This window comes from Pseudophryne corroboree, chromosome 4 (assembly GCF_028390025.1).
Source record: "Pseudophryne corroboree isolate aPseCor3 chromosome 4, aPseCor3.hap2, whole genome shotgun sequence".
NCBI lineage: Eukaryota > Metazoa > Chordata > Amphibia > Anura > Myobatrachidae > Pseudophryne > Pseudophryne corroboree.
The window spans coordinates 294,417,230-294,432,881 of record NC_086447.1 but is presented as its reverse complement, the minus strand read 5'-3'; the positions used below and the strand labels follow the sequence as shown (position 1 = coordinate 294,432,881).

Below are 15,652 nucleotides of genomic sequence, written 5' to 3'. Positions count from 1 at the left end.
TACATCTGCCCCACATGGTTTTGCCCAACTGCTAACAAATTTGCTTCTACGATCAGGTCTGAATTACCCCCCTAGTACACGGAGTATTTTCCCATGTATAGTGTACTTGTATGGTGCAAAGTGCATTCCATAGAAAGTACCTGCCAACATCTGATCTCTGGCATCTCCAAGGATCTCTAAAAACCACATAATTTGATAAGAGTAAAAGATATCTGCCCACCCAAATTCTCAGACTCTGCCCTTTGAGGCTCATTTAAATATATCTTCTCATAACACAAAACCTGGACTGAACCATTGAGGGTATGGCTGCATCAAGAACTTTTGACCCAAGGGTCAAAGAGAATTAATTTCCAATGGTAATTTCAACACCAATAATATATTTGTAATAATAGGCTACAGGAGAGCAATGGTAGCGAAACGTGATAGTACAGCAGTCTGTCCTCACCTACAGGATAGTTAGCCTTGTAGATTGTTTATGTAAGTCAATGACATCCCATTACCAGCCACATAACGGCTAGTTACAAAGCAGTGATAACCCGTTTCTTCAACCTAATGCAGGAGAAAGGGTTTATTTCTGTTTCCTCCTATTTGAGAAGACGGGGACCCTTTTTTGTGCTTGTCGGGTCCCCATAGCCTGGGGATTGCAGTATCAGTTCTATTTAGTAAGTGGCAGAAAATAAGATTTTAAACCTACCGGTAAATCTTTTTCTCCTAGTCCGTAGAGGATGCTGGGAACTCCGTAAGGACCATGGGGTTTATACCAAAGCTCCAGACCGGGCGGGAGAGTGCGGATGACTCTGCAGCGCCGAATGAGCAAATGCAAGGTCCTCGTCAGCCAGGGTATCAAACTTGTAGAATTTAGTAAAAGTGTTTGAACCCGACCAAGTAGCTGCTCGGCAAAGCTGTAATGCCGAGACGCCTCGGGCAGCCGCCCAAGAAGAGCCCACCTTCCTAGTGGAATGGGCCTTTACCGAATTTGGTAACGGTAATCCAGCCGTAGAATGAGCCTGCTGAATCGTGTTACAGATCCAGCGAGCAATAGTCTGCTTAGAAGCAGGTGCGCCAACCTTGTTGGCCGCATACAGGACAAACAGAGCCTCTGTTTTCCTAACCCTAGCCGTCCTGGCTACATACATTTTTAAGGCCCTGACTACATCCAAGGACTTGGAGTCCTCCAAGTCACTCGTAGCCACAGGCACCACAATAGGTTGGTTCATATGAAATTAAGACACCACCTTCGGCAGAAATTGAGGACGAGTCCTCAATTCCGCTCTATCCACATGAAAAATCAAGTAGGGGCTCTTGTGAGACGAGGCCGCCAATTCTGACACTCGCCTTGCAGATGCCAAGGCCAATAACATGACCACCTTCCAGGTGAGAAATTTCAATTCAACCGTTTGAAGGGGCTCAAACCAGTGAGATTTAAGGAACTGTAACACCACATTAAGGTCCCAGGGTGCCACTGGGGGCACAAAAGGAGACTGGATGTGCAGCACTCCCTTCACAAAAGTCTGGACTTCTGGTAGAGAAGCCAATTCCTTCTGAAAGAATATAGGCCCTCATTCCGAGTTGTTCGCTCGCAAGCTGCTTTTAGCAGCTTTGCACACGCTAAGCCGCCGCCTACTGGGAGTGAATATTAGCATAGTAAAATTGCGAACCAAAGATTCTCAAAATTGCGATTACACACCTCTTAGCAGTTTCTGAGTAGCTTCAAACTTACTCGGCATCTGCGATCAGTTCAGTGCTTGTCGTTCCTGGTTTGACGTCACAAACACACCCAGCGTTCGCCCAGACACTCCTCCGTTTCTTCAGCCACTCCCGCGTTTTTCCCAGAAACGGTAGCGTTTTTTCACACACACCCATAAAACGGCCAGTTTCCGCCCAGAAACACCCACTTCCTGTCAATCACATTACGATCACCAGAACGAAGAAAAAACCGTGAGTAAAATTCCTAACTGCATAGCAAATTTACTTGGCGCAGTCGCACTGCGGACATTGCGCATTCGCGACTAATCGCTCCGTTGCGAAAAAAAAATAACGAGCGAACAACTCGGAATGACCCCCATAGATAGGGCCGAAATCTGTACATTAATAGAGCCTAACTTCAGGCCCATATCCACTCCTGTCTGTAGGAAGTGGAGTAAACGGCCCAGATGGAAATCTTCCGTAGGAGCATTCTTGGTTTCACACCAAGAGACATACTTCCGCCAGATACGGTGATAATGTTTCGCCGTCACCTCCTACCTAGCCTTTATCAGAGTAGGTATGACCTCCTCTGGAATACCTTTCCCAGCTAGGATTCGGCGTTCAACCGCCATGCCGTAAAACGTAACTGCGGTAAGTCTTGGAACACGCAGGGCCCCTGCTGCAACAGGTCCTTCCTGAGAGGAAGGGGCCAAGGATCTTCTGTGATCATTTCCTGAAGATCTGAGTACCAGGCCCTTCGAGGCCAGTCTGGAACAATGAGTATGGTCTGTACTCTTTTTTGTCTTATGATCCTCAAAACTTTTGCGATGAGAGGAAGAGGAGGAAACACATAGACCGACTGAAACACCCACGGTGTCACCAGGGCGTCTACCGCTACTGCCTGAGGGTCCCTGGACCTGGCACAGTACCTCCGAAGCTTTTTGTTGAGGCGTGACGCCATCATGTCTATTTGACGAATTCCCCAGAGACCTGTTATCTCTGCAAAGACTTCTTGATGAAGTCCCCACTCTCCTGGATGGAGATCATGTCTGCTGAGGAAGTCTGCTTCCCAGTTGTCCACTCCCGGAATAAAGACAGCTGACAGAGCGCTTACGTGATTTTCCGCCCAGCGAAGAATCCTGGTGGCCTCCGCCATCGCGACTCTGCTCCTTGTCCCGCCTTGGCGGTTCACATGAGCCACTGCTGTGACATTGTCTGATTGAATCAGAACTGGTAGGTTGTGAAGAAGAGCCTCCGCTTGTCGTAGGCCGTTGTATATGGCTCTTAATTCCAGGACGTTGATGTGCAGACAAGCCTCCTGGCTTGACCACAGTCCCTGAAAGTGTCTTCCTTGTGTGACTGCTCCCCACCCTCGGAGGCTCGCGTCCGTGGTCACCAGAACCCAGTCCTGAATGCCGAACCTGCGACCCTCTAGAAGGTGAGCACTGTGCAGCCACCACAGGAGAGATACTCTGGCCCTGGGGGACAGTGTTATCGTCTGATGTATTTGTAGATGGGACCCGGACCACTTGTCCAGAAGGTCCCACTGAAAAGTCCTTGCATGAAACCTGCCGAAGGGGATGGCCTCGTAGGCTGCCACCATTTTTCCCAGTACTCGAGTGCATTGATGAACTGACAATCTTTTTAGCTTTAGCAGGTGTCTGACCATGGTCTGGAGATCCTGGGCTTTTTCCGACGGGAGAAAAACCTTCTTTCGTTCCGTGTCCAGAATCATGCCTAGGAACAACAGTCGAGTCGTTGGAACCAATTGAGACTTTGGCAGATTTAGAATCCAACCGTGCTGTTGGAGCACTCTCAGGGAGAGCGCCACGTTCTTCAGCAACTGATCTCTTGATCTCGCCTTTATCAGGAGATCGTCCAAGTATGGGATAATTGTGACTCCTTGTTTGCGCAGGAGCACCATCATTTCCGCCATCACCTTGGTGAAAATCCTCGGGGCCGTGGAAAGCTTAAACGGCAACGTCTGAAACTGGTAATGACAGTCCTGTACAGCGAATCTCAGGTACTCCTGATGAGAGGGATGTATGGGAACATGAAGGTAAGCATCCTTTATGTCCAGCGACACCATAAAATCCCCCCCTTCTAGGCTGGATATTACAGCTCGGAGCGATTCCATCTTAAATTTGAATTTTTTCATGTACAGGTTCAGGAATTTTAGATTTAAAATGGGTCTGACCGAACCATCCGGCTTTGGAACCACAAACAGGGTCGAATAATACCCTTTTCCCTGTTGGGCCAGGGGGACCTTGACAATCACTTGCTGTTGGTAGAGCGTTTGAATTGCAGCTAACACTACTTCCCTCCCTTGGGGAGAAGCTGGTAAGGCCGACTTGAAAAATCGGCGAGGGGGCACCTCTTCGAAATCCAGCTTGTAGCCTTGGGAAACAATTTCCATCGCCCAAGGATCCACGTCTGACCGAACCCAGACCTGGCTGAATAATCGAAGGCGCGCCCCCACCGGTGCGGACTCCCTTAGGGGAGCTCCAGCATCATGCGGTGGAATTTGCAGAAGCCGGGGAGGACTTCTGCTCCTGGGAACTAGCCGAAGCAGGTGTTCTTTTTCCTCTGCGCTTACCTCTGGCAAGGAAGGAGGAACCCCAACCTCTTCTGGGCTTATGCGACCGAAAGGACTGCATCTGATACTGTGTTTTCTTTTGCTGTTGGGGAACAAAAGGTAAAAAGGTAGATTTACCCGCGGTAGCTGTGGAAACCAGATCCGCGAGCCCCTTCCCAAACAACACGTCACCCTTGTACGGTAAAACCTCCATATGCTTTTTCGAGTCCGCATCACCTGTCCATTGACGGGTCCATAAGGCTCGTCTCGCAGAAATAGCCATGGCATTGGCTCTGGAACCCAGCAGTCCAATGTCTCTCTGAGCATCTCTCATATATAAGACTGCGTCCTTAATATGGGCTAAAGTTAATAAAATGGTATCCCTGTCTAGGGTATCAAGGTCAGCTGACAAGGTATCTGTCCAAGCTGCAACTGCGCTACATACCCATGCCGACGCAATTGCCGGCCTGAGCAAAGCACCAGTATGTGTATACATAGACTTTAAAGCAGTCTCCTGCCTGCGGTCCGCAGGATCTTTGAGGGCTTCCGTGTCTGGAGAAGGCAGCGCCACCTTTTTGGACAGGCGTGTTAAAGCCTTGTCCACTGTGGGAGAGGATTCCCAACGTACCCTGTCCTGCGTAGGGAAAGGGTACGCCATAAGAATCCTTTAGGGAATCCGCAGTTTCTTATCTGGAGTTTCCCAAGCTTTTTCAAATAACTCGTTAAGTTCATGAGATGGGGGAAAGGTTACTACTTGCTTTTTCCCCCTTAAACATGTGTACCCTCGTATCGGGAACAGAGGGTTCATCAGTGATATGTAAAACATCTTCTATTGCGATAATCATACACTGAATACTTTTTGTCACCCTAGGGTGCAATCTAGCTTCATCGTAGTCGACACTGGAGTCAGAGTCCTTGTCGGTATCCGTGTCTACTATTTGTGACAAGGGACGTTTCTGAGACCCCGAAGGGCCATGTGAGTCGGTCCAATCCGTGGATTGACCCCCTGTTGTCTCCCTGGACTCTGCTTTGTCCAGTCTCTTATGTAGTGATGCCACACTTGCATTTAACATATGCCACATATCCATCCACTCTTGAGTCGGCACCACCGACGGGGACTCACCACTCATCTGCTCCACCTCCTCCTTGGAAGAGCCTTCCGCTTCAAACATGCCGACACGCACGTACCGACACCCCACACACACACAGGGATATAGCTATAAGGGGACAATTCCCTAATAAGGCCCTTTGAAGAGACAGAGAGAGAGTATGCCAGTACACACCCAGGGCTCACTGACACTGGAGAAATACCAGACAGCGCTTTTCGATATAATATAACTCACTGCGCCAAGAATTGTGCCCTCCTCCTCTTTTTAAGCTCTCTGTCCTGAATTCTGTGGAGAAAATGGCGCTGGTTAGTGCTGAGGAACAAGCTCCGCCCCCTTCAGCGGCGGGCTTCGGTCCCGCTAGAAATTACAAAAAATGCCCCCTCTGCGCCTTGCACCCATATGTGCCTGCTGTGTGTGTGTGTCCTGGGAGCAATGGCGCGCAGCGTTACCGCAGCGCGCTTACCTCTGTGTAGATCTTAAGTCTTCTGCCGCCTTTGAAGTTTTCTTTCTTCTCATACTCACCCGGCTTCTATCTTCCGGCTCTGCGAGGAGGACGGCGGCGCGGCTCTGGGACGAACGGCAGGGTGAGACCTGCGTTCCGACTCCCTCTGAAGCTAATGGTGTTCAGTAGCCTAAGAAGCAGAGCCTATCAGTTAAGTGGGTCTGCTTCTCTCTCCTCAGTCCCACGATGCAGGGAGCCTGTTGCCAGCAGTGCTCCCTGAAAATAAAAAACATAACAAAATTCTTTAAACAGAGAAACTCAGGATAGCTCCCTGTAATGCACCCTATCTCCTCTGGGCACAAGATCTAACTGAGGTCTGGAGGAGGGGCATAGAGGGAGGAGCCAGTGCACACCCATACTAAAAGTTCTTTATAGGTGCCCATGTCTCCTGCGGAGCCCGTCTATACCCCATGGTCCTTACGGAGTCCCCAGCATCCTCTAGGGCGTAAGAGAAAGATTCACTAATGCCATCTTAAATTAGTGTTACCCTATACCCTTCTAGGGGGGACCTACTATCTTGAACTGGCGTTACCCTATACCCTTCTAGGGACCACCTGTCATCTATAACTGGCATTTCCCAATATTCGTCTAGGGGATAACTATAAAGCTGGATATGCTTTGCAAGGTCACTTCCGGGTCATGTCTCACTGCACTGCAGGCAGCATTAAACTACAATAGGAGTCCTGGATTGTTATAGAATTGACTAAAAGGATTCCAAATCTCTGCCATATGCTGCTATATGGAGTGTTAACATTAGTGATGACATAATAATTATGAATAAATATATTCCATATTGCTATATGATACCATGCCATGCTATGCTGTAATGGCATTAATCTGTCACTACTGTTGCCAATCTGTGAAAACAAGAATAGAGAAAGAGACAATGGGCCAACTGTCTCCTTGCAGCTCTGCCCAGTATGGGCTATACCATATGCTGTGCAGTAATATTCTGAATCTACAGCATTATTATACCCCTTTCACACCACACAAATATCCCAGTATCGACCTGGTATATTGCCGTGTCAACGCAGGTCGCTGTGCGGTGTGAAAGGGGTCACTGACCCAGTAATTCAACCCGGGAATATTACCAGGTCAGGTGCAGTGTGAACGGGTTACCGGGTCGATGCAACCCGGGACCTGTTCACTGTATAGGCAGAGGCGGCGTGGAGATGATCCCATCTCCCAGCGCCACCTCCGCACCTGCCTCCAATGCGGCTGCGGTCCCTGCCTCTGATGGGAATCCGACCCGGCATATTGCCAGGTCAGGAAGCCAGTGTGTAAGGGTCCAATGCCGGGTTGCACCAGGGAAGGACCCGTTTCCAATTCCCGGGTGCGACACAGCATTGCGATGTAAAAGGGGTATTAGTTAGACATTACTGCATATTTAGACATCCAATACCCATTATACTGTTAGCGCAAATTCCATTACATTCTGAAATCAGCGTTATGTCGGTGATTTGAGTATTGTTAATTTGAAAATAAATTAAAAGAAACATAATTTGCGGTTTATCTTTATATAAGATCAGTGCATATCTTAAGGGCCCTACACACTGGCAGATAACACTGAACGATAATAAGATTTTAAACCTACCGGTAAATCTTTTTCTCGTAGTCCGTAGAAGATGCTGGGGACTCCGTAAGGACCATGGGGATAGACGGGCTCCGCAGGAGACATGGGCACTTTAAGAAAGACTTTGACTCTGGGTGTGCACTGGCTCCTCCCTCTATGCCCCTCCTCCAGACCTCAGTTAGAGAAACTGTGCCCAGAGGAGACGGACAGTACGAGGAAAGGATTTTTGTTAATCCAAGGGCAAGATTCATACCAGCCACACCAATCACACCATATAACTTGTGATAAACTAACCAGTTAACAGTATGAAAAAACAACATAGCATCAGTCGGAGACCGATGAAAACTATAACATAACCCTTATGTAAGCAAAACTATATACAAGTCTTGCAGAAGTAGTCCGCACTTGGGACGGGCGCCCAGCATCCTCTACGGACTACGAGAAAAAGATTTACCGGTAGGTTTAAAATCTTATTTTCTCTAACGTCCTAGAGGATGCTGGGAACTCCGTAAGGACCATGGGGATAATACCAAAGCTCCCAAACGGGCGGGAGAGTGCGGATGACTCTGCAGCACCGATTGAGCAAACAGGAGGTCCTCCTCAGCCAGGGTATCAAACTTATAGAACTTTGCAAAGGTGTTTGACCCCGACCAAGTAGCAGCTCGGCACAGCTGTAGTGCCGAAACCCCTTGGGCAGCCGCCCAAGACGAGCCCACCTTCCTAGTGGAATGGGCCTTAACCGATGTTGGTAACGGCAATCCTGCCGTAGAGTGCGCCTGCTGAATCGTGTTACAGATCCAGCGAGCAACAGTCTGCTTTGAAGCAGGGCCGCCAACCTTGTTGGCTGCATACAGGACAAACAGTGCTTCTGTTTTTCTGATCCTAGACGTTCTGGCCACGTAAATTTTCAAAGCCCTGACCACATCAAGGGACTCGGAATCCTCCAATTCACGTGTAGCCACAGGCACGACAATAGGTTGGTTCATATGAAAGGATGAGACCACCTTAGGTAGGAATTGAGGACGGGTCCGCAATTCCGCTCTATCCATATGGAAAACCAGATAGGGGCTTTTATGTGATAAAGCTGCCAATTCCGAAACTCGCCTAGCCGAAGCCAAGGCTAACAACATGACCACCTTCCAAGTGAGATATTTCAACTCCACTGTTTTAAGTGGTTCAAACCAATGTGACTTAAGGAAACTTAACACCACGTTAAGGTCCCAAGGCGCCACCGGAGGTACAAAAGGAGGCTGAATATGTAGTACTCCTTTCACAAAAGTCTGTACTTCAGGTAAAGAGGCCAATTCCTTTTGAAAGAAAATGGATAAGGCCGAAATCTGAACTTTAATGGAGCCTAATTTTAGGCCCAAATCCACTCGTTTGTAAGAAGTGAGGAAAACGGCCTAGATGGAATTCTTCCGTAGGAGCATTCCTGGCCTCACACCAAGAAACATATTTTCGCCATATACGGTGATAATGTTTAGCTGTCACATCCTTCCTAGCCTTTATTAGCGTAGGAATAACCTCATCCGGAATACATTTTTCCGCTAGGATCCGGCGTTCAACCGCCATGCCGTCAAACGCAGCCGCGGTAAGTCTTGGAACAGACAGGGACCTTCTTGTAACAGGTCCTGCCTTAGAGGAAGAGGCCACGGATCTTCTGTGAGCATTTCCTGCAGATCCGGATACCAGGTCCTTCGTAGCCAATCCGGAACAATGAGTATTGTTCTCACTCCTCTTTTTCTTATTATCCTCAACACCTTGGGTATGAGAGGAAGAGGAGGAAACACATAGACCGACTGGAACACCCACGGTGTCACTAGGGCGTCCACAGCTACCGCCTGAGGGTCTCTTGACCTGGCGCAATACCTTTGTAGCTTTTTGTTGAGACGGGACGCCATCATGTCTATTTGGGGCAGTCCCCACCGACTTGCAATCTGCGCGAAGACTTCCTGATGAAGTCCCCACTCTCCCGGATGCAGGTCGTGTCTGCTGAGGAAGTCTGCTTCCCAGTTGTCCACTCCCGGAATGAACACTGCTGCCAGAGCGCTTACATGATTTTCCGCCCAGCGAAGAATTCTGGTGGCTTCCGCCATTGCCACTCTGCTCCTTGTGCCGCCTTGGCGGTTTACATGAGCTGCTGGGGTGACATTGTCTGACTGGATCAGAACTGGTCGATCGCGAAGTAAGATCTCCGCTTGACATAGGGCGTTGTATATGACCCTTAGTTCCAGGATGTTGATGTGAAGACAAGTCTCTTGACTTGACCAAAGGCCTTGGAAATTTCTTCCCTGTGTGACTGCTCCCCAACCTCGGAGGCTCGCGTCCGTGGTCACCAGGATCCAGTCCTGAATGCCGAACCTGCGGCCCTCTAGAAGGTGAGCACTTTTCAGCCACCACAGGAGAGATACTCTGGCCCTGGGGGACAGGGTGATCCGCTGATGCATTTGCAGATGTGACCCGGACCATTTTTCCAATAGGTCCCATTGGAAGGTCCTTGCATGGAATCTGCCGTAGGGAATGGCTTCGTATGTCGCCACCATTTTTCCCAGGACTTGAGTGCAATGACGTATTTACACTTGTTTTGGCTTCAACAGGTTCATGACTAGAGTCATGAGTTCCTGCGCTTTTTCTGTCGGAAGAAAAACCCTCTTCTGGTCTGTGTCCAGAATCATGCCCAAGAAGGGCAGACGAGTTGTAGGATTCAGCTGCAACTTTGGAATATTGATAATCCAGCCGTGTCGCTGTAACACATTCAGTGAAAGTGATACGCTGTTCAGCAACTTCTCCCGTGATCTCGCTTTTATGAGGAGATCGTCCAAGTACGGGATAATTGTGACACCCTGCTTGCGCAGGAGCACCATCATTTCTGACATTACCTTGGTGAAAATTCTCGGGGCCGTGGAAAGCCCAAACGGCAACGTCTGAAATTGGTAATGACAATCCTGTACCGCAAATCTCAGGTACGCCTGATGAGGAGGATATATGGGAACATGCAGGTATGCATCCTTTATGTCCAGAGATACCATAAAATCTCCCCCTTCCAGGCTGGCGATGACCGCTCTGAGCGATTCCATCTTGAACTTGAACCGTTTTAAGTAAAGGTTCAGGTTAAATTCAAAATGGGTCTGACCGAACCGTCCGGTTTCAGGACCACAGAGTTGAGTAGTACCCCTTCCCTCTTTGAAGCAGGGGAACCTCTACCACCACTTGTTGAAGACACAATTTGCGAATCGCATGTAACACTATCTCCCTTTCAAGGGGGAAAGTCGGTAGGGCCGATTTGAAAAACCGGCGAGGAGGCACCTCTTCGAATTCCAGCTTGTAACCCTGGGAAACAATTTCTATTGCCCAGGGATCCACCTGTGAGTGAACCCAGATGTGGCTGAACAGTCGAAGACGTACCCCCACTGGAGCGGACTCCCTCAGGGGAGCCCCAGCGTCATGCGGTGGATTTTGCAGAGGCCGGGGAGGACTTCTGTTCCTGGCAACTAGCTGTGTTGTGCAGCTTTTTCCCTCTGCCCTTACCTCTGGCAAGAAAGGACGATCCACGTAATATCTTGCTTTTATTGGAACGAAAGGACTGCATTTGATAATGAGGCGCTTTCTTAGATTGTGAGGGAATATATGGCAAAAAATTCGATTTACCTGCCGTAGCCGTGGAGACGAGGTCCGAGAGGCCCTCTCCAAACAATTCCTCACCCTTGTAAGGCAACAACTCCATATGCCTCTTGGAGTCGGCATCACCTGTCCACTGTCGGGTCCATAAGACACGCCTAGCAGAAATAGACATAGCGCTTATCCTGGAACCCAGTAAACTAATGTCTCTTTGAGCATCCCTCATATATAAGACAGCATCTTTTATATGCCCCAGGGTCATTAAAATGGTATCCTTATCAAGGGTCTCAATATCCGCTGATAAGGAATCTGTGCATGCTGCTACAGCACTACAAACCCAGGCCGACGCAATAGCCGGTCTGAGTAACGTACCAGAATGTGTGTAAATGGACTTCAAGGTAACTTCCTGCTTGCGGTCAGCAGGATCCTTGAGGGTAGCCGTATCTTGGGATGGCAGCGCTATCTTTTTTGATAAGCGCGTCAAAGCTTTGTCTACCCTAGGGGAGGATTCCCACCGTATTCTGTCCTGCGACGGGAAAGGATACGCTATTAGAATCCTTTTGGGAATCCGCAGTTTTTTGTCTGGAGTTTCCCACGCTTTTTCGCATAATTCATTCAGCTCATGTGAGGAGGGAAAGGTGATCTCAGGTTTCTTCCCCTTATACATGTGTACCCTCGTGTCAGGGACAGGGGGTTCCTCAGTGATATGCAAAACATCTTTTATTGCGATAATGATATATCGAATACATTTAGCCACCTTTGGCTGTAATTTTGCATCATCGTAGTCGACACTGGAGTCTGAATCCGTGTCGGTATCTGTGTCAACTATTTGGGATAGTGGGCGCTTCTGAGACCCCGAAGGTCCAGGCGACATTGGGACAGGCATGGGTTGACTCCCTGACTGTACCCCAGCTTCAGCTTTGTCTAATCTTTTGTGCAATAAATTAACATTAGCACTTAAAACATTCCACATATCCATCCAGTCAGCTGTCGGCACTGCCGACGGAGACCTAACATTCATACACTCCCCCTCCTCCTTAGGTGAGCCTTCAATCTCAGACATGTTGACACACGTGTACCGACACACCACACACACACAGGGAAGGTCTTTTCTGAAGACAGGTTCCCCACCAGGCCCTTTGGAGAGACAGAGAGAGAGAGTATGCCAGCACACACCCCAGCGCTATATGACCCAGGGAAAAACACAGTATGTTTACCCAGTAACGCTTTTGTTATGTATATGCGCCAATTATGTGCCCCCCCTCTACTTTAAAACCCTTCTTTCACCGTGTGTTAAGCAGGGGAGAGTCCGGGGAGATTCCTCTCAGCGGTGCTGTGGAGAAAAATGGCGCTGGTGAGTGCTGAGGGAGAAGCCCCGCCCCCTCTGCGGCGGGCTTCTGTCCCGCTCAAATTTCTCAATAACATGGCGGGGGCTCTTTATATACATGTACAGTGCCCAGCTGTACATGTATATATATACATATGCCACAGGAGAGGTTTATATTGCTGCCCAGGGCGCCCCCCCCTGCGCCCTGCACCCTTACAGTGACCGAGGTGTGTGAGGTGAATGGGAGCAATGGCGCACAGCTGCAGTGCTGTGCGTTACCTCTATGAAGATCAAGGTGTCTTCTGCCGCCTCTGATGTCTTTTCCTCAATACTCACCCGGCTTCTATCTTCCGGCTCTGCGAGGAGGACGGCGGCGCGGCTCTGGGACGGACGGCTAGGGTGAGACCTGCGTACCGATCCCTCTGGAGCTAATGGTGTCCAGTAGCCTAAGAAACAGAGCCCTGAAACTCAGAGAAGTGGGTCTGTTTCTCTCTCCTCAGTCCCTCGATGCAGGGAGTCTGTTGCCAGCAGGCTCCCTGAACATAAAAAACCTAACTAAAATGCTTTCTTTACAGGACACTCAGGAGAGCTCCTGAAATGCACCCAGTCTCCACTGGGCACAGTATCAAACTGAGGTCTGGAGGAGGGGCATAGAGGGAGGAGCCAGTGCACACCCAGAGTCAAAGTCTTTCTTAAAGTGCCCATGTCTCCTGCGGAGCCCGTCTATCCCCATGGTCCTTACGGAGTCCCCAGCATCCTCTAGGACGTTAGAGAAATTAACGTTCTCGCTCATTAATGAACGAGAACTCGTTCATATCGTTCAGTGTGTAGGCACCAACGATGAACGATGTGTGGCCCCGCGCTCGTTCATCGTTGGTGCCTCGTCACTTATGCATGCAAGCCAATATGGACAATCTTGTCCATATTAGCATGCAATGCTATGGAGCTGGCTGACGGGGGGAGTGAAGAATCTTCACTTCCCCAATCACCTCCCCCCCGCCGCTGGGTCGTCCGTCGGCTGTATCCACCGTCGGGCAGCTCGGCGGCGGATCGCCGAGTCTGTAGGGGGCATTAGACTGATACATTCTGGCATTAAATACTTGTGTTTTAATACAGTTTAATGCTAGATAAATGAATGTAAATGGTTACAACACCAGAAATCATTATCCAGTGATACTTCCATACCCAATACAGCTGTTCTAGTATTTACTAGCACTCTGGTTATACAACACATGGTAATTATGGGTAAAAGCTTTGTGACTGCCTACAGTCACCATAAAACGCAAGTAAAAAGAACACATGTCAAATGTGCATTGGAAATAGCCCTTTTTCCGCCAGTATTCCGGCTGCCGATGCTGCCAACTGTCAGGATTCCAGTGTTGGTATCCTGAATGCATACCTCCCAACTTTTGATTGTTGGGGGTTTGGGACAAGCCATGCCAGAGGCATGGTTGCGGATGGAAAGGGAGTGGGGCCTCTAGTGGAGGGGCGGGGCCTAGTGCGGCGACCCTGCTTTTGTCATTTTGGGGGCGTGCCCAGCGCTCCCTGAGCAGCCCCCTGGCTCCACTCCCTGCACAGGTAGATGTCGTGCGCACTGGCTCTCCCAACTGTCGAATATATTGAATAGGTCGGAACCCCTTCCGACCTAAAAAAGTCAAAAACTGCCGTCTTTTCGACAGACGGCAGCTTTCGACTTCAATTGAATATACCCCTAAATCGGATTCCTTACGTAAGATACAGTAAAATCACTTTTTTTTCTAAATTAGTTTACTTTAAGACACTAGATGTTTGGTGTTCTTACCGTGTTAATTAAATTATCATCCAATGACAGTACTTGCAGTTGCTTGAGTTCACAAATCACATCAGGAAATGCAGTGAAATAATTTTGGCTAAGATCTAATATCTTGATAAGTTCCAGTTTAGCAAAGGCCGCAGGTAAGATGGACAGGCCAGTGTTTTTCAGATAGAGAACACTGAGAGATTGCAACGCGCACACTCTAGATGGGAATGTTCTCAACTCATTATTTGACAGTCCAAGTTCACTAAGTTCTTTCAACTCATTAAGAGCATGAGGAAGCTTGTGGAGGCGATTACCAGAGACATCCAGAACAGCTAACTTTGTGCACTGAAAGTTTTTATTTGGAATGAATGACAACTTATTGTAATTTACAAACAATTTAACAAGACTGGCTAAAGATCCAATTTCAACAGGTAGAGAGGTCAACTTATTTTTTTCAAAATCAACAACTTCTAGAGACTGCAGTGCACATATCTGTGTTGGGAATAACTCAAATTTATTATCCTGCAGATAAATTTCTTTCAGGTGTATTAAATTAACTATTTCTGAAGGGAGCGACTTTAGGTTGTTGTGGGACAGACCCAATAGATGCAAATGATGGAGGGTTTTGCATATCTGAACTGGGAATACTTCCATGTTTACATTATAAAGTCTAAGCTTGCGAAGCTGATGTACTTTGCTTATGGCATCCAGAGAGTTGCATGTGAGCGGATTGCTACTGAGGTCCAAACTGCAGAGATTCTTCAACTCTCCGAGCTCGTCACAAATGTGAGTAATATTATTGTCATTTAAGTACAGAACTTTAATGTTATGAAGATGGCAGATTTCTTTTGGAAGGGTTTTAATCTGGTTCTTCTCTAAGTGCAGTTCTTCAAGGTCTTCCAGATGTAGAACACGAGGGGGGATTTCAGTATACTTTTGCTCAGCTGAATCCATGAAGAGGACACGATATTTCTGAGGACTGGGTAACTCAGACTCCTGTTTCACTTGAACCATCTCCCATGTTTGCTCTTTAGTGTCCAAGAGAACAGAAGTCACAGTTTTTGAAAAGCGAACATTGGCCACATTACCAAGTGTGTCTTGACTAAATTCAGGCATTTCTTTAGTCTTATTTTACTTATGTTATAATCTACAAATAGAAAAAATAGAAATAGAATTAATGTGCATGTAAGATAGGACTGGATAGTGTGTTGGCAGAGTGGGCTGGTCACTTACATAAACCCTACTGCATTTTACCTGTCCAGGTGGGAAATAGGTGTGGCATCCCCGATTCCTCATCTCAGCATCACACACTTCAGCCAGCAGTTTCACATGTAAAAAGCTGCTGGCTGCTTCTTTTTCAGGACAGTGGCCAGAGCTCTATCTGGGGTCACTGAGGGGGGCATTAAAATAAGAATTTACTTACCGATAATTCTATTTCTCGTAGTCCGTAGTGGATGCTGGGGACTCCGTAAGGACCATGGA

General features: G+C 48.3%; 1 protein-coding gene across 5 annotated transcripts in view; it reads right to left on the bottom strand.

The window, feature by feature from the left end:
• LRRIQ4 (leucine rich repeats and IQ motif containing 4) overlaps positions 1-15,652 on the bottom strand; it is a 57,312-nt gene that overhangs the window by 27,981 nt on the left and 13,679 nt on the right. For 4 of the 5 annotated variants that reach the window (XM_063916209.1, XM_063916208.1, XM_063916207.1 and 1 more), the window contains exon 2: positions 14,192-15,317. In XM_063916209.1, coding sequence (XP_063772279.1) covers positions 14,192-15,286 — 1,095 coding nt within the window. In that variant the 5' untranslated portion in view covers positions 15,287-15,317. Of the gene's footprint in view, positions 1-14,191; positions 15,318-15,424; positions 15,550-15,652 lie in introns of those variants that run through there. The other variant, XM_063916210.1, reaches the window with a different exon arrangement.